This window comes from Rattus norvegicus, chromosome 16 (assembly GCF_021556685.1).
Source record: "Rattus norvegicus strain SHRSP/BbbUtx chromosome 16, alternate assembly SHRSP_T2T, whole genome shotgun sequence".
In the NCBI taxonomy this organism is placed as follows: Eukaryota; Metazoa; Chordata; class Mammalia; order Rodentia; family Muridae; genus Rattus; species Rattus norvegicus.
In genome coordinates, this window is record NC_141549.1 from 19,854,743 (window position 1) to 19,876,307 (window position 21,565).

At 45.8% G+C, this 21,565-nt stretch overlaps 1 protein-coding gene across 6 annotated transcripts; it reads right to left on the reverse strand.

The window, feature by feature from the left end:
- Nucleotides 1–4,743: 4,743 nt before the first annotated feature.
- Zfp964 (zinc finger protein 964) lies at nt 4,744–19,046 on the reverse strand. Of its 6 annotated transcripts, none has more exons than XM_087587291.1 (4): nt 18,929–19,046; nt 16,010–16,136; nt 15,438–15,813; nt 4,744–7,804 (listed from the first exon to the last, which is right to left on the reverse strand). In XM_087587291.1, the coding sequence occupies exon 4, from the start codon at nt 7,720–7,722 to the stop codon at nt 6,577–6,579; it is 1,146 nt and encodes a 381-aa protein (XP_087443417.1). In that variant the 5' UTR covers nt 7,723–7,804; nt 15,438–15,813; nt 16,010–16,136; nt 18,929–19,046; the 3' UTR covers nt 4,744–6,576.
- Nucleotides 19,047–21,565: the final 2,519 nt, after the last annotated feature.

The window sequence follows — 21,565 nt, forward strand, 5'->3', positions numbered from 1 at the left end:
TATAACCAGGTTCAATGTATTCACCACATTCTTCCTTTTCAACATTCTATATCACAGAAGAGGATCAACTAAGTGGTGGATGATATCCTTCCCTAACACATCAGGGACAGTTGGTGCCCTTAGATACCTCAGCGAGGCTCCTGCAGGTCTCCAGCATCACGTCCCTGTACAGACTCTTCTGGGAAGGATCCAGCAGAGCCCACTCGTCCTGGGTGAAGTGCACAGCCACGTCCTCAAAGCTCACTGAGCCCTAAACATTGTACAAACTTGACTGACACCAGGTTCCTCCCGCTCTGTGGGATCCACACATCACCACACGGAAGTCGTCACGCAAGCACTGAGGGATGCGGAAGAAGCATCACGGTAGCAGCACTCGCTCATCACTGCGCTCAGGACACAGGGTGTGCTCTGCTCTGCCCCAGTCCTCTCTCCACAGTGATTTCTACTTCCTGTCTCACAGTCCTCCCCCTGGGGTCCGGAACAGCATTAATACTAGCAATGCGAGAGCCTGCTTGTCCTCAGAAATCCCTCCTCGCAACATTTAAAATTTTAATATATGAGGAAGTATTTTGTTAGAAATCACATGAGGGGAGTTGGGGATTTAGCTAAGTGGTAGAGCGCTTGCGTAGCAAGCGCAAGGCCCTGGGTTCAGTCCCCAGCTCCGAAAAAAAGAAGAAAAAAAAAAAAAAGAAAAAGAAAAAGAAAAAGAAATCACATGAGGAAAACTGGTAAATTATTTAGCATAGATGATTTACATAAGCTCTAAAGGACTTTCTAAATTTCGAGCTTTTGTGAACAGCTAGTAATCTGTTTCACACTCATGGACAGAACTAGAGCCCTGTTCTTTCCTCCCCAGCCCCCAATAAATAAAAATGGACCCAGAATCCAGTGAGCTTCATGGGTAGGCACTCCTTCACACATGGTGTCACGTCTTGTTAAATAGCAAAATGGATTAACAGAAAAGAAATAGTGTTAACCTATCCTGTGAATATTCAACCCCAAATGCAAGAGTAGTTATCCTATCTGATTAATATTTAAATACCCCCAAACAACACTTTTGAATTTTACATAATCAATAATAATAATTCAACACTTTTGAATTTTACTTACATCAGAATGTAAGTATTCAGATGGCAGGTGCTTTCAGAGAGGGCTCAGTGTAGCCAGTTTGATGTTAAAATACTGCTGTCCTGAAATGGGAACCCTAAAGAAAAACCAGCTCTTACTGAATCTCAACAGAAGTCACATGAACTCCACCAAGGATGGCAGATGGCGATCCCTGTGCTGGGAGAGTCACAGGTGGTTCAGGTGGCAGGCAAGGCAGGCCTTGGCTTCTCCAGGTCATGTTCTTGTCAACATGACCAATCCATACCTGGTATTTTTTGTGACTCTTGTCTTCAGGTCAGTCCAGTCTACCACTCAGACACAGAAAGGTGGCTCCAAATATAACACATAAAAATAATTCTTGGAAAACAGTACTTGGCTTGGAGTGGAAGGCAGAACACTTTCTAGCATGTGGGCAGTCCTGGATTGGATCCTCACTAAAGGGTTTGGGGGGAGTCCAGCATTAAGGCTATGGAGCCATCATGGCAGTGAACTCCTGTGATACCAGGAAGTGGAAAATGAAGTTAGGAGAATTAGGAGTTCAAGGACATTTCAAATGTCTGGGGAGTTCAACACCAGCTTAAGTTACATGATACCTTTCTGAACATACACTGCCTCACCCAAATGATTTCTAGAGCTAGATAACGGAAAGACGGATACAGCTGGGCAAACTGGCTCACGCTTGTGATGTCAGCATACTGAGTCAGGAACCATGACACTGTTAGGGTCCATGAATTGATGAACGAAGACCCCAGACTCAAATAGTAAGCAAAGACAGAGAGAGTTCATTCTGCAGATACAGCATGTAGGGGTCAACCATTCATCAAAATGGTGTGGACCAGAGGAATTCACAGACCCTCTTTTATGTAGGGCTAGAGGAATTTTCTAGAATGATTAGTAACCTCTAACGTGATTGGTAGGGGCAAAACAGTGACATTCGTACAATTTTGATTGGTTGCTATGTTAATTTCATTATATGGTGAGAGAGACCTTGAAGAATTTCAGAGACCAGTTCCGCTCTGGCCCCATCATCTCCTCCAGCCTGATGTCCACAGGCCTGTGTCACCTTGAAGCCATCCTCCCTAGTTCAGGGTCATCACTGGCCCATTATCAGTGGCTCCCTTTGAGGAGCCCAGTTTGGTTCCTGGGGAATTGAAAAAAATTTATTCCCAAGTCGATCAGTGGTTACATTACTGTTTCTGCACCTCTCCAGCATGCACATAACCCAGTTTCATGAAACCATGTTGTGACCAGTTCCTTCAGTGTTTATCAGTGGTTAAGACTGGCTGTTCTTGTCTACAACCCAGAGTCCAGTGACCATGGACCACATGGTGGTTTATAACCATCTTTTTTTTTTCTGAACATTTATTTTTATTTGTGAGGCTTTTGGATCCCCTGGAACTGGAGTTACAGGCAGTGGTGAGCTGCCACGTGAATGCTGGGAATTGAACCCAGGTTCTTGGAGGAGCAGGCAGTGCTCTTAAATGATGAACCATCTGTCCAGCCCCCAGTTTATAGCCCCATTAATTCCAGTTCCAAGTTGTCTGATACCCACGTGTGGCCTCCACAGGTGCCAGGCATACATGGAGTACATATACATCCAGGCAGACAAAACACATACAATAAAATCCAAGCAAGAAGTTAAAGCCTGTAATAGTTGAAGAACTTTTTCAGAACACTCCCTATCATGGGCTCGTATCAGACCATTTTTAGGTGTCCCCAATTGCATGGTGAATGGACTTGCCCTCTCTTCTTTTCTTTTCTTTTTTTTTTTTTTGGGAGCTGGGGACCGAACCCAGGACCTTGTGCTTGCTAGGCAAGTGCTCTACCATTGAGCTAAATGCGCAGCCCCCTTGCCCTCTCTTCTTAGCTGTATCTTTTCCAGCTTAAACTTGAGGCCTTCTTCTTCACTCCCATAATCCTCATGACACCCACTTCTCTGCATCTGAGGAAGGGCTCTTTAGCCCACGCCTAATTTGTACATCTTTCTTTGCATCCTGCCAAATATAAGAAAAGGCAACTGGGAAGAAAGAATTTTCATATCGCACCGCATTATGGAAACGAGTCACGATAGGAGCTCAAGCCCGGGAGGAACTTGAGGCACTGATGCAGAGGCCATGAAGGGGTGCTGCTTACTGTCTTGCTCTACCATGACTTGCTCAGTCTGGTTTCTTATAGCATCCATGGACATCAGTTCAGCTGTGGAATCATCCACCGTGGTCTGGGCCCTCTCCCACATCAATTACTACTTAGGAAATGCCCTACAGGTTTGCCTCATATTTTAGGGCATGTTTTCTGTTTAGTGTTTCTCTTTTCATGTAATTGTAGCTTGTGTCCAGTTGACATAAAACTATCCAGCAAACTATGCAATTGATACTATATTCTACTTAAGTTTATGCCACATAAACAAACTCAGGTTATGAAATATTTTTCTTTCTTTTTTTGAGACAGGCCTTGCTTGCCTTGAACTTACTATGGGGACCAGGTGGACCTGGACCTCACAGAATTCTTTTTCTCAAGTGTTGGGATTACCGCATCCATGCCCATGCCCCTGTGCAATACATTCTTTAATCCACGTTGAGAGGAAGCCCATACTCATAGGATGACATGCCGTTGAATACCAAGTAGAAGATGGCCACCCTGATACTCCTCAAGATGATGCACTCCTCAAAAGCGCTTTGTTTTTGGTTGCCTATCCTATCATCCATCTCATGAAGCCCGAAAACACCATAACAAGAAGCAAACCCAGGGTTGGGGATTTAGCTCAGTGGTAGAGTGCTTGCCTAGTGAGCGCAAGGCCCTGGGTTCGGTCCCCAGCTCCGAAAAAAAGAAAAAGAAAAAAAAATTTAAAAAAGAAGCAAACCCATCCCACATGACCTGGGGAAAGGCAGCTTTCATTTTTGTCACTGTGATAAAACATCTTAAAAGAAACTCTGGGGGAGAAAGATTTTATTTGGCTTACAGTTCCATGTAATAGTCCATCACTGAGGGAATTCAAGGCCTGCCTTCAAGATTTCTTGTTTGTGTTCATGTCTTCTATACATGAATGTTTTTTTTTTTCTTTTTTCTTTTTTTTCTTTTTTTTTTTTTTTGGAGCTGGGGACTGAACCCAGGGCCTTGTGCTTGCCAGGCAAGCGCTCTACCACTGAGCTAAATCCCCAACCCTGCCTTCAAGATTTCTATACCACGCATTATTACCTCTGGCCCAAGAACTCACTTCTTAGTCAATAAAGTGTAGTATGAACTCCAGAGGATGTTGCTTGCTGGCAAGAAGGCAGGCCAATGCTGTACTAGCATTCAGAAACACCTGCTTACCAACAGTGCTGCTCACTGTGCACTGGACCTTCCTACATCTATCAGTGATCAAGATAATCTCCCATTGACATGACCAGTCAGCCTGACTTGGGGAATTCCTCAGTTGAGATTCTATTCCTCGTTAACTCTTAAGTTGTAGCAAGAGTTAGCTTGTAGATAGCCGGTGTAGCCAGTGAACGCCATCCAGGATAACAGCTGTATCAAAATTTCCACCATGCAGCCCAACCTTCCCCTTCTCTTTATCTAAAAGCATTTCTCTCTTTAATATCCTACCAAAATATATACTATTACTGGCTATTCTCATATCTTTATTTGAAGGCTTAGTTATATTTTCCAATTTTCTTTTTTATTTAAAAGTTAGAAAACAGCCAGGCATGGTGGCACAAGCGTGAAGTATTAGCACTTGGGAAGTAGAGACAAGCAGAGCTGTGAATCTGGAGCCAGCCTGGGCTAACAAGTGAGACTTTGCCTGTAGACAGATAGATAGATAGATAGCAAACATGTCAACTTTAATAGAATCCTGATGTAACAGCAATGGTAGCAAGCCATACGTAAAATGCAGGGAAATTTGACAGTCTTGGGGACTTTATTTTCCAATAAAACCAAACAAGCTTGAGATTTAAGTCCTTTTGTAACAAGCATTTAAAAATTGCTTTTCCATGGAGGCATTTATTTCTGCCTAGTGTATCTGGTCCAGCAGACCCATCCAGGTGTTTGTGCATGCTTGGAAGAATTGTGCGAAAAGAACCAAATCACCAACCTTCAATTCTGTTCCTCCACAGCCCTTTCTATACCCCAAATCATTTTACAAAGGACTCTGTGGCGAGCAGATGAATAGATTGTGTAATGAAAAGGGATTCAGTAGGTGGGCTTATAGAATGGGGCTGCTTAGTCCAATGGTGGCTGGGTGGATGATGGACTGACCAGTAGCTGTTCAGTCTATGAAGCTGAATGCCTGAGCTGTCTCATGCTGGCAGTAAAGACCTGGAAAATTCGTAAGAGTTGCTGCTATTTTGCGCATGTTGGAAGGCTGAAGGATGTATCTGGAGGAGTGTGGCCGCAGCACACTCATAGTAACAGGCACACTTAGCAGTAAGAAAACACTTCCAAGCAGGACAGTATCTATGTCCTAGCCAAAAGGCAAAAGGCGCCATGCATCCCATTAGGCCTGTTCTTGATCATGACCTTGATCGATGCTATGATGGGACATACAGAAGTCACCTTCTCCCATGAGGGACTGAGACACTAAGTGGTGCCTATACTTATCAGTGAGGAATGTAAATAAGCTCTCACCCACGTGGACACTGTCCCAGGCCTCTTTTGAGCATTTCCATGCATAAAGGTCCCACCCAACTCAGTGTTATGTATAGGTGTCAACAGAAGAGTGAGAGACAAGGATAGCCATTAACAGTGATGTACAGAAGCAGTCCAACCACAGCCAGGTGCAATCATGCTTCCACCCAACTAATAAATCCACTGAGGCTAGGTTTTTAAAAGTAGATTATTAACAGCTAAACTGTTTAAGTAATGAAGGCATTCTGTATGGGGAGGGCACTCCTAGTGGCTGCTAAGTAAAATCCCAGTGGCTGGGATGGGATACCTGCTTTAATTTGTTGGCCAAGGAGGCTCCTGAAGTACCACAAACCATAAAAGTTACAGTCACTGCTCCTGGTATCACACCAAAGCTAGACGGTAAGACCTTGGTGCCTAAGAGCCCACGGCCACTGGTGAAGCTGCTAGGTGAGGGTTGTGGTATAGGATCTCAATGCTTAGTATGGCTGGCTGTTTATACCACCCCGCCAAAGTTCAAAAACATTACAAAACCTAACAGCAAGAGGGACTGCTAACGATTTCCTTTGCATTGAAACGGGGGAGGCTGGAGACTTGGGAAGTAAACAACAAACTGAGAAAACTGAGTCTTAAAAGATTTACCAGGGCTTTCTCGAAGCTTACAAAAGCAGTTACACTTGCGGACAGAAGAGACTTCCTGCCAGATGAGCTGCCTGCAGGCATTTCTGGGGACCCAGACTGGAAGTTCCTGTGAGTGGTCACTTAGGCTGGAGTGCATTTTGAAGATGCAGCTGTCTAGAAGCTGTCCATGGTCCTAGGAGTAATCCTAATGCAAGAGTCCGTTTGCCTAGCTGGACTTGGGTGGAATTATTTTCTGGAGCATGTAGACGTTTGCATGTGAGTTCTTTCATGTCTCTGAAGATGACTGTTACGGCTGAAGGCTTTGCCACACCGTTTACATCCATAGGGTTTTTCTCCAGTATGGGTTGTTTCGTGCCTCTGGAGATGACCGTGACATATGAAGGCTTTCCCGCAGTCTCTGCATACAAAGGGTCTGTCTCCAGTATGAATTTTTTCATGTAACTGTAGGTTACTGTGACATCCAAAGGCTTTGCCACACTCTGTACAAACAAAGGGCCTGTCTCCAGTATGGATCTTTTCATGTAACTCAAGATTACTGTAACACTCGAAAGATCTGCCGCACCGCTTGCATATGAAGGGTCTGTCTTCAGTGTGAGTCTGTTCATGTCTCTGGCGATGGCTGTTCAGTCTAAAGGCTCTGCCACACCGTGTACACTCGTAGGGCTTTTCCCCTGTGTGAATCTTCTCGTGTACTTGAAGATCGCTATGCCGTCTAAAGGCTTTCCCACAGTGTTTACACTCGTGACGTTTTTCTCCCGTGTGAATTTTTTCATGTACCTGCAAGGCACCCGGAAATATAAACGCTTTCCCACATCGTTTACATTCATAGGGTTTCTCGCCAGTGTGGATTCGTTCATGTAAGTGAAGGTAACTGTGGTATCGAAAGGCTTTCCCGCACTGTTTGCACTTATATGGTTTTTTCTCAGTATGGATTCTCTCATGTCTTCGAAGTGAGCTGTACGAACTCAGAGCTTTCCCACATTGGTTGCACTCGTAACATTTTCCTCCAGCATGTGTTCCTCCATGTGCACAGAGTAAGCTAACTTTCCCAGAGGTCTTTCCGCATTCCTTGTATTGATAGGGATTTTTTCCACTATGTGTTTCCTGACGTATTTCCAATGTACCTGGAAAACCAAAGTATTTTAAACATACTTCACACTCACATGGCCCATTCACAATGTGCGTTCTCATGTAGCGTTGGAAGGTTATCAGAGAATCAGAGTTATACTGCTTGGTCACATGTCTCTCCTGCTCATGTGCATTACACCGAGAGTGAGGTATGGCATGCCTAGAGGATGAATGACTCGGGGAAGCCATTCGCCATACACTGTGACCCCATGGGGTTAACCCAGTGGGACTTCTCAGGTTCATTCTGAGATCTGGTTTCCAACTCAAGTGTTCTCCATCTTGATCACCACCTTCATTCTCACAGAAGGTCTGAAACGTGCAACTTCTGTAAAGGAAACATAAGTCACAAAAAAGACGAGTAATTTAGTAATGGTTGGTTTACTACTGACCTTTTATTAGGTCTAGCCTACAGAGCTCCAATATTCAGACCAAGTTTATGCCTTTTGCCAGATCTAAGTGGTCATAAGCTAAATGGACTGATGACCTATATGCTGACTCTCATAGAGCCTGGATCAAAAGAGTGATATTCATTAGTTCAAGTCCCTAGAATGTTCCCAAGTGAAATGCTCCGGTAACGCTTGTCAGCATGCTCACATTTAGTACCTATATTGTTGTTTTGGTAAAAGATAATTCTAATAAAAATAAAATAAAAAATACCCACACTGTGCTTATTTGTCTAGTTTGGTTCTTTGTAAAATTTTATAGCCCATCAAGATGCCTATAAAGGCTTCCTGACAGGGTCACCCGGAAGAACAACAGAGTTCTTCAGACCCTGGGAGCACGTGTATGGAATGAGTAAGCCCTGAGTGAGACAAGGCCTGAAGAGATGCGTGTTTCGACATGGCATGGCCTGTTGAGGACTCTGAGAACAACTGGCCCATGGTAAGGTGGCCAAGCCATCACTCCCACGACATACACTTAAGAGCAATGGCAAAGCTTCTTTGGGAGTCTGATACTGAGTGTGAACAAAGCTGACCAGTGTGTGTAAAGACTGGGGAGTCTGACAGTGTGTGTAAAGACTAGCAGCTGCAGCTTCCTCCTCCTGACATTTACAGCCTGAGACTCTACCTACAAAGCTAGTCTACTCAGACTAGCTAGCCCCTCCCTGTGCTACACCTAACAGACACCGAGGTTCCAGGTTCCAGCGGCACTGTTGGTAGTAGCCATTAGAGAACACCACAGATCGCAGCTTCGCTGAATGTGTGTCTGTTCCTTCTTCACTCCCTCACCACCCCCTAGCCAGGGTTCCTGAACCCAAGTTACAACAAGTTGGCAGCCATGGGCCACGAAGTGATAAGAGACAAGAGCAAGCTGAGGCAGAGCTGGTACCAAACACACCAAGCTCGTGTTGGACATGATCAGGAGAGGTGGGGCTGGGTGTCTATGAGCGTCTCTTCATGGAACTGCTCAAGGTCTCCACGGATAAGAAAGCACTCAGATTCACTGTGAAGAAGACGGGTAGACTATGCAGGACAAAGCCAGAGAAGTTGAGCAACATACTAGTAGCCAGGAGGAAAGCTGGAACAAAAAAGTGTGTCCCCTCTCAATAAATGTTTATACGTTTAAAAAGATCCAAGTTCTTCTGGACTGAGCCTTCCACCAGGGCAGATCAGATCATCAGCTTGTCTGCTCCTCTGACGATCCCACAGTCTGAAGGACTCTCAGGAGATCGGCTACAGCCAGAGCTACAGGACTTCCAGGAGACTACAGCACCCAGGGACACAGGAGGCAGGCTCCAGACAGAGACATGTTGGCCAGTTAATACCAGAGATAAGCATGTGGCAAGAGGCAAGTGCAAGACCATAAGCAACAGAAGCCAATATATGTGGGCATCATCAGAAACAAGTTTTCTCACCACAGCAAGCCCTGGATACACCCACACACCTGAAAACCAGGATGCTGACCTAAAATCCGATCTCATGACGATAATAGAGTCCTTTAAGGAGGTTATAAATGACTCACTGAAAGGAATACAGGGAAATACAGGTAAACAGGTAGAAGTCCTTAAAGAGGAAACAAATCTCTTAAAGAAATACAGGAAAAAAATAAAGGGGAAAAAAGTACAGGAAAACACTATCAAAAAGGTGAAGCAATTGAACAAAGAGGTCAAAGACCTAAAAGTGGAAGTAGAAACAATAAAGAAAACACAGATGGGGGCAAACCTGGAAATGGAAAACCTAGGGAAGAGGTCAGGAATTACATAAGCATCACCAGGCACACGAGACAGAGGAATCTCAAGCATAGAACATTCCTTAGAAGACATTGATATAACAGTCAAAGAAAATATGAAACATAGAGAACTCCTAACTCAAAACATCCAGGACATCCAGGACACAGTGAAAAGTCCACATCTAAGAATAACTGGAACAGAAGAGCTCGGAGATTCCCAGCTCAAAGGACCAGGAAACAAAGTCATAGAAGACAATGTTCACGACCTCCAGAAAGAGATGGCCATAAAGGTACAAGAAGCCTATAGAATACTTCCTTGATGAGATCTATCCTCAGGAAAATCCATAGCGTCACTCACATGGGAGTGAGATGGATGGTGGACGCAGTGAGACGATCTAAGGTGATTTCCAGAGACATGCAGGGTACTACCGAGAATACAGTGTCAAGCTGCTGCGCCTGCCAGCTAACCAACACCCATAACACCACCAAACATCCAGGCTCGCCACTGTGAGGTAAGAGACCAGGGGGCTACTGGGAAGCTGATCTTACAGAAATCAAACCAGGGAAGTCCAGCTGCAAGAACTTGCTGGTGTTTGTGGATGGACACCTTCTCTGGATGGATGGACAAATTCCCAATGAAGACCGAGACTGCAAAGGTAGTGGCTAAGAAGTTGCTGGAGGATATCTTACCCGGTATAGATTCCCTCATATGACAGGGTCAGACAATGGACCAGCATTTGTGTCCAGGGTAAGTCAGGATGTAGTAAGATTTATTGGGGCAGACTGGAAATTACATTGTGTCTACCGACCCCAAAGTTCAGGACAGGTAGAAAGGATGAACAGAACATTAAGAGACCTTAATTAAATTGACCATGGAGACTGGAGGAGCCTGGGTGATGCTCCTTCCCTTAGCCCTATACTGAGTGAAGAACTCCCCTTACCAGATTGATTAACCCCCTTTGAGATTATGCATGGTGTCCCTGCCCCCACTGTACTTAATCTGCAGCTGGCAGTTGTGGCAGAACTGGAAGATTGTGAATTAATAACTAGGGTCAGAGCAACCCAGTGGGCTCATAAGTATGTCTGGCCTAAACTGCATGCCCTCTATGAAGCAGGCTCGGTTCTGGGACCACACAAGTTTCAGCCAGCAGATTGGGTCTATGTGAAGAGATTTCGCCAGGATGTCCTGGAACCCAGATGGAAAGGACCTTTCATCGTCCTGCTAACCATGCTGACTGCCACCAAAGTGGATGCAATCACCACCTGCACTACACTCAGGATAGACCAGCTGATGCCCTCTCCCCAGAGGAAGATCAACAGATTCCACTCTGGCCGTAATGGAACGTTCACAAGGGCATCAATCTTCTCAAGTTAAAATTATCTCGGTCTTGAGCTTACTATTTTTGTCAACTGTACGTATTGCAACCCCTAACCCACATCAACCTTTGGTCCTAACCGGGTGACTGAAAATCCTGTGACTGACTATCGTGTCCAACTAGCCTGTACTCGGAATACCCTGGTTTCCAGATCTGACTTTTGATTTGTGCCGGCTAGCTGATAACTCTGGGCCTGATACTTGACAGACTTTACGAGATTCATATCACAAATGTAGATGGGAGACTTTTTATATATGTCCTAGCGGAGGGGAGTAGGGGAGGACTGCCACATGTTGGGGTCCCGAACAATTCTACTGTGCTGCTTGGGGATGCGAAACACCAGTCACAGGGAACAGGGAGTGGAAAGTGTCAAAGAAAGACCTTACTTCAGTTGCCCAGCAGGAAGTTTTACTCAGGTTTACTGCCCAAGGAAGGGAAGCTAAAGTATGGGAAGCCAGGAAGTCACGGGGCCGTAGGCGTCACGTTATTGGGGGTAGCAATCCTGGATTGTCTGTTATAGTTAGACTCTTGATAAGGCCAATTGCAAACCCACAGCCAGCAGCTGTACGACCAAATTAGGTTCTCACAAACCCAAACCTGTGTTAACATCGTCCCCCAGACTAGCGACTACCATATCCCCAGTCACTCAATCACAAGGACCCTCAGTCCCAGGACTTTTCCTGAAACACACAGAACCAGGGGACCCCCTGTGGTCAATGATGGTAAAGAGCTTTCAGATTCTGAAATCACCTCTTGTTGGTTATGCTAGACCTCCCTTTTATAGAGGCTGTGTGTAATGTGTCTGAAAGGGGTCACAGGAAGGTCCAGCTTTAACCCTGTAGAGCGTATCAGGGCAAGGTACCTGTCTGGGGAAGGTCTCCCTGTCACCCCAGCACCAACAATCGGACTATGTCCACGGCTCATTTCAATAGATTATTCTCCCAGAACAAGCAGGACTGACCCGTGTGTGCATGGAGAGGTCCTTAATTCCTCAACCCCTAAAGAGTTCTGTATTCTGGTCTGGTTAGTACCCGTATAACCTACTATTCATAAGAGACAGTGCTGAGAACTCTGGTAGGGCACATTGAAGCCCTCATGGGGCAGAAAAGGGAGCCCATCTCTTTAATCTTAGGGGCAGGACTAGCCGGAGCCAGTGCTGGGATAGCTGCATTGACGTGGCAGGAAAAGAATTACAACAGCTTAAAGGCAACGTAGATGAAGATATCCAACGCCTAGAAAAGCCCATTTCTCACTTGGAGCTAACATGGACTCTGCAGCTGACGCAGTGCTGCAGAACAGGCGGGGACTAAGTGTTTATACAACAAGGAGGGCTATGTGCCACTGCTTTGTGTGAGGAGTTTGATTTCTATGTCAACCACTCTGGAGTTAGTGGGGAATCATTGGCCAAATTCAGGGAGAGTACAGACAGACTCCAGAGAGTACGAGAAAATCCCCAAAATTGGTACCACTCACTGTTTGATTCCTCCCCCTTGTTAACAACTCTCATCTCTACCCTCATGGGACCCTTGGTTATCCTTTTACTCTTCCTCACTTTTGGACCACACATTATCAATAAGCATTTTCAGTACATGAAACAGAGACTGGGAACTATTCAACTGGTGGTAATGAGGTCACAGGATTGGCAAATTAGCTCAGATCTCACAGAGCCCAAGATTGGCCTCTAGAATTACTAGCAGAGGGGGAATGGAGAGACACAAGGCCGCCTGCCCCATCTCTGCATTAACCCTTGGCACTGAGTCTCACACTCCCTTCCGTGATCTAGTCCCCACGCAGATGTCCCGTGCCTTTGAAGGAGGCAGAAAATTAATGTCCTTGAATTGATAAGGCCACTCTTGAGCTATGGGAAAGAGGCAACCAAGTGCTGCTAGACAGCTGTGGCCGGCTTGTCAAAATACACTAGCCTCTGGTAATGGAATGAGTTATTTCTTCCCAGGTCGAAAAGGTCCTTTTCCAGCTGCACAGTTCTGCCTCGCTGTCTGAACAAAACGTTACCATCTGGAAGGATGGTACTCATTTACCCTCTACCCAATCATGCAAGGCCAAGGCTCGAGCCGCTGCTTGTGCACCTCCTATGTTTATACCTTAAACCCCTAGATGCGAGCATCCCATTCCTAACCTGCAGATCAGGAAAGGCTGTGCCCAAGTCCAGACTAGTATAATAAAGACTCTTGTGTGCATTTGCATCAGTGTCATGCTCTGCTGGTCTCCTGGGCTTCCCTCCAACTGGGCATAACAATACCTTGTGGCAACTCTAACCAAACAAGTGAAGATCTGTATGATAAGAATTTCAGGTCCCTGAAGAAAGAAATCGAAGCTCTCAGAAGATGGAAAGATCTCCCATGTCCATGGATTGGCAGGATTATCATAGTAAAAATGACCATCTTACCAAAATCAGTCTACAGATTCAACAAGATCCAGATTCCAATACAATTCTTTAAAGACATGGAAAGAGCAATTCTCAACTTCATATGAAAAAACAAAAAACCCAGGATAGCAAAAACAACTCTTAATAAAAAAAGAATTTCTGGGGAACTCACCATCCCTGACCTCAAACTGTACTACAGAAATCATGATAAAAACTGCATGGTATTGGTACAGAGATAGACAAGTTGATCAATGGAATAGAATTGAAGACCCAGAAATAAAACCACATACTTATGAACACTATCTTTGACAAAGAAGCCAAAAATATACAATGGAAAAAAGAAAGCATCTTTAATAAATTGTGCGGGTCTTACTGGCTGTCTGTATGTAGAAAAATGAAAATAGACCCATATTTGTCACCATGCACAAAGCTCAAGTTCAAGGATGTCAACATAAAACCAGATACACTGAATCTAATAGAAGAGAAAGTTGGAAAGAACCTCGAACTCACTGGCATGGGTGGGAAATTTTCTAAAAAGAACTCCAATGGCTTAGGCTCTAGATCAAGAATTGATAAATGGGAACTCATGGAACTGAAAAGCTTCTGTAAGGCAAAATACACCATCAATAGGACAAAATGGCAACCTATAGATTGGGAAAAAAAATCTTCACTAACCCCACACCTGATAGAGGGCTAATATCCAAAATATATAAAGAACTCAAGAAGCTAACCTCCAAAAAAACCAAACAACCCAATCAAAAAATGGAGTATAGAACTAAACTGAGAATTCACAACAGAGGAATCTTGAATGGCTGAGAAGCAATTAAAGGAATGTTCAAAGTCTTTAGTCACCAGGGAACTGCAAATCAAAACAGCCCTGAGATTATACCTTACACTAATCAGAATGGCTAAGATCAAAAACTCAGGTGACAGCACATATTGGCAAGAATGTGGAGAAAGAGGAACACTCCTCCATTGCTGGTGGGATTGCAAGCTGGTACAACCACTCTGAAAATCAGTCTGGAGGTTCCTCAGAAAATTGGAAATAGTTCTACCTGAAGACCCAGCTATACCACTCTTGGGCTTACACTCAAAAGATCCCCCACCATACCACAGGGGCATGTGCTCCACTATGTTCACAGCAGCCTTATTTGTGATAGCTGGAAGCTGAAAAAAACCCAGATGTCCCACAACAGAAGAATGGATACAGAAAATGTGGTTCATTTACACAATGGAGTACTACTCAACTATCAAGAACGAGGACATCCTGAGTTTTGCAGGCAAATGGATGGAACTAGAAAATATCATCCTGAGTGAGGAAGCTTAAGACTCAAAAGGACATGCATGGTATGTACTCACTAATATGTGGACATTAGCCAAAAAGTACAGAATATCTGGGATACAATCCACAGAACTCAAGAAGGTTAACAAGCAGAAGGGCCCAAGTGAGGATGCTTTAATCCCATCTGGGAGAAAGAAGAAAGCAATCATGGGAGGCAGAGGGAGGGAGGGACCTGGGTGAGAAAGAGGAAGGGGAGGGGAAAAGGGGAACACAATAAGGTATGGGGGTAGGGACAGGAGAGAAGCTCTGAGGGCCATCAGAATGAAGGAACTTTCGGGGTCCATCTCCAGGAGAAAGACAAGGGATCAAATGGAGGGATGGGTTTGGCATCCCACAGTCAAAAAATCTGACTCAGAATTGTTCCCTGTGTAAAAGAACTGCAGGGAGAAAAAACTGAGAAGAGACTGAAGGAAAGGCGGTTCAGTGACAAGCCCAACATGCGATTTACCTCACGGTGGGTGAGGGAGGCACCAAGGCCTGACACTGTTACTGTGCTTACTTACAGACAGGAGCCTAGCATGGCTGCCCTCTGAGAGGCCCAACAAGCAGCTGACTGAGACAGATGCAGACACTTACACCCAACCAATGGACTGAAGTTGGGGACCCCTGTGGTTGAATTAGGGAAGGGCTGGAAGAGGCTGAGGAGGAGGGCGACCCCATGGGAAGACCAGCAGTGTCAACTAACCCGGACTGCTGAGGTCTCTCAGACGCTGAGCCGCCGACCAGGTAGCATACATGAGTTGGTCCAGGGCCCCCGACACATACACAGCAGAGGACGGCCTGGTCTGGCCTCAGCAGAAGACATGCCTAACGCTTCAGAGATTGAGGCCCCTGGGAGTGGGAAGCTGGTGGGGTGGGGACATCCCCTTGAAGATGGGGGTGAGGGGGAGAAATGGGATGGGGAACTGTGGGAGGGTGGACTGGGAGCGGGGTAATGAGTGGACTGTAAAAAATTAAAAAGTAATTAAAAATATCCTTCCAAAGCCCGTTCAGTCCACCTCTGCATGTTACTTACCTCAGATTTCTCCCAGGATTTTTATAATGGTCTTCCCACTTGTGTCCTAAAAGGAGTCCCAGAAATTTTAGGATAAATTAGAGATTCCTAAAACATTAGTTTCTTGAGTTGGTTTACATCAAAACCCTGTCTGACTTATATAACATAATCTGCCTTCCAATAGCCTGTATCCCGGAAGAGCATCCACACCAAGAAACACTTGCTCCTTAACTTACAGAGCGAAGGTAGGACGGCGTCCTTACCTACAGCAGCGAGGCTCCTGCAGGTCTCCAGCATCACGTCCCTGTACAGACTCCTCTGGGAAGGATCCAGCAGAGCCCACTCGTCCTGGGTGAAGTGCACAGCCACGTCCTCAAAGCTCACTGAGCCCTAAACATTGTACAAACTTGACTGACACCAGGTTCCTCCCGCTCTGTGGGATCCACACATCACCACACGGAAGTCGTCACGCAAGCACTGAGGGATGCGGAAGGTGCATCACGGTAGCAGCCCTCGCTCATCACTGCGCTCAGGACACAGGGTGTGCTCTGCTCTGCCCCGTCCTCTCTCCACAGTGACTTTTACTTCCTGTCTCACAGTCCTCCCCCTGGGGTCCGGAACAGTGTTAACACATCTCTGACCTTCTTGAGTACAAGACAGACACATGTAAATAAATAATAAAATAAGCACAAGCTTTACAATGGAATGATTAGCACATACATGTGTGCATAATACACAGACATATATATATACATATATATGAAGATAAAAACTATTGGTATAGATACATTCTCTTCCTTGATAATGATGACACAGGGAAAAACCAAGCACTGGGCTTCTCACACTGACACCACAGAAACCAACCACTGAGGCAGTGAACCTGACAAGTGGAAGATGTGGATGAAAGGAGTCTAGACCATGCGTGGTGGCACACACCTTTAATCCTTGTACTAGGAAGGCAGAAGCAGGCAGATCTCTGCAAATCTGAGGCCCGTCTGCTCTACATGGCTAGCTCCAGGCCTGCCAGAGCTTCATAGTGAGAGACTGTCTCAAACAACAGAGTCTACCCGACCACACTACTATTTCTCAGGGTCAGAACTATAAGATACTCAATACATCAGATGTGGTGGGATACACTCTTAACTCCAGATATCAGGTGACTGGGGGACATCTCTACTTCAAGTTTAGCTTGCATCTTGAAAATAAATAAAAGCATTTGACTTGATTCTGCAAAGAGGATTGTTTATTCTTTCTTTCTTTCCTTCTTCTTTCCTCCTCCTCCCCCTTCCCCTCCTCCTCTCCCTCCCCCCCTCCCCAATCTTCTGTTTTGGTCATTTGAGACAGGTTTCTTTGTGTAGCTCTGGTTGTCGAGGAACTAGCTCTGTAGACCAGGCTGTCCTTGAACTCAGAGATTTGCCTGCCTCTGTCTCGAGAGTTCTGGAATTAACAGTGTGCACCTGACTTGAGGGATGGTCCTTAACATTACCCCATATGAAGCTTGGACTCCAAAATACTTTGAAATGGTGATTTTGCTTCACCAAGGCAGGGCTACCTAACACGGGTGCGCCAAGATGAGAAAGTGCACACCCACGCCTGGAAACAGGACACACAAACTCAATCACACTTCTCTACACACATGATGAAATACTTGAATATGGAGTTGGAAAAGCATTCATTAAAGTTCTCACCCGAGAAGTAAATGCATGAATCTAAATTTAACAGTAAATAAGAAAGCTGTGGTTTTAAAGCTGCAAAGCTTGTTTTAAAAAAAAATCTGATTTTTTAAAAATATTCCTTTCTGGTACATGTGTGGCTCTGCACTGCCATGTCTATGTGTAAGGTGAAGGAACAGGAGTTCAGAGAAATCCTGTGACTCTGGGAGTCTCTCCTACCAAGTGGCTTATAAGGATTAACCCCAGGTCTTAGGGCAGCAAGAGCTACCACCCACTGGGATTCTGAGGAACCAAGAATGTAAGTTTTTCGTTTTATCTTTCTTTCTTTTGAGATAGATTCTTACTACATAAACCTGACTTGCCTGGAACTCACTACATAGACCTGGCTGACCTAGAGATCCACTTGTTTCTGTCCCCAGAATGATGGGATGAAAGATAACCCCAACCAGCTTAGCTAGAATCTAAGTTTAAGTTAAAGGAAAACCATTCTCTTTCTCATGTTCACTTGATGGCAAGAGCCTTTAAACACTCAGGTTTACACCACCTAAGGAACCCCAGTGGCCAACCTTGTCAGACTGAAAACTGCTGTGAAACTCATGGAATTGCAAGGAAGTTAGAACACGGGAACAGCCCTGGGAAAGAGCAAAGCAGAGATTCACGATCCACAAGTTCAAAACTAACTTATAAACAATTATCAACAAGGTAGGATAAGGCTGCAGATGGACCTAAGGAATAATAGAGCACTTACCCAGCATGTTATGCAAAGCTGTTGCACTTAACTTCCAGACTGGGGGAAAGGGGGTAAATTTTTTTTTTTTTAAGTAAAGAAAAAATAAGCTACTAGGTTCTGCGATATGGCCTGGCTGGTAAGGCAACCTTAGTTCCAGGAGAGCACTGATTCCATAAAGTTGTCCTGTGACCTCACACCTGCCTCACTGTACACACAGGGACACACACACATCAATAAATAGGACTGATCTCAGCAAGTGAGAGCGAAAGTGGGCTGCAGCGCACCACAGGGGTACTCCACTTCGTACAGTCTTGAGTCCCGCTCCATGTTTGTCCTCCCTTGTCCTGGGGCGGCCCAGGGTGGCCCTTCTCCGATAGCTGCTGGCTTACTCTGAAACCCGCACACAGGGTTACAAATGGGTGCGACGTTATCTGCAAGCTGTCACAGCCCGCACTCGGGAAAACGTGCGCGGCCGAAGGAGCTGTGGGCAGACGAGCTCAGACACAGAGCGACCCCGCCCACGCTGGCGTTCTGGGCTCCCCAGCGCGCTGCCCTCGTCTCCCCAGGTCAGCGTGGCCTCCTCCGGTCAGCCGCAAGCCGTCCCGTTACCTGCCTAGGGCTCGCGGCTTCGCCTTTTAAACTCCAATCTTCTAACGAAGCCGAACTTTCCAGGACGCCGGACCCACCCCTCCCCCAGCCCCGGGGAGGACCCACCACCCGGGCGCCTGCGGCTCCGCCGGCTAAACCTCCCTGTCTGGGGACAGCGGCTCCGAGCTCACCATGGCACAGCTCCGAGCTCGCCCGCGATTCCCTCAGTTCAGGGCAGCGGCAGCCACAGCGAAGGGTAGCACACCCACCGCGCCTCCTCCGCTTCCCAGCGGAGAGAACAGCAGGACTGCGGGAAGAAGCCCGCCCTCCCACTGCTCCCTGGCGCTCCTGATTGGATGGCTTGTCTGGAGGCCCTGATTGGCTGAGGCCGGACCTCGCTCAGCTCGGGAGAGATTTGCATAAAAGCCAGACCTGCCTGATTCCTCGGGGTACTTTAGTCTTTGGTAATCTCAAAGCGTAGTTCCCATTCGTCTTGGGTCGTTGGTGTCCACAGTACATTTATCAACCCAATGTCCAGTGTAGTGCTTTCTTGCTTCAGACCTAGAATTGGTATTGGACCTTGGGTCTGATGTACTCCGTGGGCCTGGATTTTTACAAAAGCAAGCCAAAGATAGTGGACTGTCAAGTGGGGCTTGGTGGTGCAAGTCCTCTTCATCCCAGCACTTATTCTGTTGGCAGAGAAAGGCAGATCTCTGTGAGTTCTAGGCCTGCCCGGTCTTCGTTGTAAAATCTGGGCCAGCTAAAGTTGCACAAACTCTGGTCATTTTAGAGGCCAGAACACGCAGGCTCTCCAGCAGTTCTTTCTCTGGGGCAGAGTTATTAAGACGCTAACTGTACGGTGATTTTACAATTCTTTTTTTTTTTTTTTTTTTTGGTTCTTTTTTTCGGAGCTGGGGACCGAACCCAGGGCCTTGCGCTTCCTAGGTAAGCGCTCTACCACTGAGCTAAATCCCCAGCCCCGATTTTACAATTCTTAATTTATAATTCAGTCCAGTATCTGGTCCTCTGTGCTCCTCTTCACCGCTGGAAATAAGATAGTAACAACTTTCAATTGATGAGAAAAACAAAGGAGTTTTAAACATTCAATGCTTCAGAAAGACAAGGAACCTTAGAGAAAAGGCAAAAAACCGCTGTGAATTTTGGCACAAGAGTATTTTTTTTTTAAGTCCCTCTACCCCCAGAGGAGAAATTCCTGTTCTCTGTCTTTCATAGGGCCAGTTCTGTCATCTTCTCAAATTTCCCATCTCACTGGCTTAGGACACAGAGGAGTAACTCCGGATTTGAGGCTTCTTCTTCTTCTTCTTCTTATCATGGTTTAAATTACACAGTAAACCACCGGTAACTCTCCAACTCTCAGATATGGGCAGATACCAGGCGCTGCTGGGGAAGAGACATGTCCGGCATCTACTGCTTATCTGTAACTGAGCTCTAAATGCACTTCATAATGAAACGGACCACGACAGTCTAATTCAGTGGTTCTTGACCTGTGTGTCTCGACCCCTATAGACCATCAGAAAACACAGATATTTACATTATGGTTCACAATAGTAGCAAAATTATAGTTTATACAACAGCCAAGAAAATAATTTTATGGTTGGGGGGTCACCACATTATGAGGAACCGTATTAAAGGGTCATGGCGTTCGGAGAGTTGAGGACCAGTGGTCTCACTGATCATCACATAGACTAGCTCAGACTACATCATCATCATCATCATCATCATGTGGTGGTGTAAGTAATTTTTTTCAAAACCTATTTTAAATGACGGTTCTTAAACGCTTTAACCTCCCTTCTAGCCCACCACCCTCCAGAGTTACTGGAAAAGAAAGGATATAGGGGGGGTGGACCTGCTTAGAGTGGTTCTTTGGAGCAACTCCCGTCTGTGTTGTCTGGAAATCTGCAGTCCAGTTCATAGGTTAGCAACGGCAGCAGCTCGATCCTCTTGTAAACACTTCACAGACACACCAGCAGTCCGGTTCGGTAGAGCTGGGATAGAATCAGACACGAATCAGCAGCAGTGGCACAGCCTTGCAGAGACAGCCAGTCCTCAGCCTCAGCGGTAGAAGGGACAATCAGCAGAAAGGCCAGGAAGAGTTCTCGGCTGTGCCTCTCTCAGCGAAAGATCTGAGAATACTCGAGACAAGTGTTCCACAGCCAGCTCTATAAGCAAGCCTAGCTCAGCCTGTTACTGTCAGTTGAGTCCTTTTTATACCCTCTCCAAACATGTTGTGTCCTCCACAGGTCTTGCCTCAGCATGTGCTGACATCACTCTGCCAGTCAGCCCAAGTCTGCAGAAGCAGAAGCTGCAGCATACCAGGGTTCTTTTTTGGTGTATTTCTCTCTGTGGAGTCCTGACAAATGTGCTCAACTACACGATGTAAGGCAGACCAATACTTACCTGTTGTTAGCAAAGAATCCTTTACCACATGTCCTTTCACGTGCTTGCTTTAGCAGAACATCCTCTCTCCTGTGTCTGCTTCAGTGAAACGTTCCTTCGCTTGTCTGCCTTAGCCTTTCACCTGTGCCCACTTCAGGGAAACATTCCTTCATGCGTTTGCCCCAGCAAAACTCCATCCAACACACCTGCCCCTCTAAAGAACGCTTAAGTTTCCACTTCATGGTGTCGAAATGGCTGACACTCAGAAGCCAATATTTCTTTAATACACACAAATCAAATATCTCTTTATTTCTTTTATTTTAGGGAGTGTTGAAGTCCCCTTTGTAACTTCTCTTATTGGGGTGGGACTCCCTTAATCTTAGCTTTAAACTTCCCCTTTCCTTTTTTCTTTTCCAAATAGGGTCTGTCTT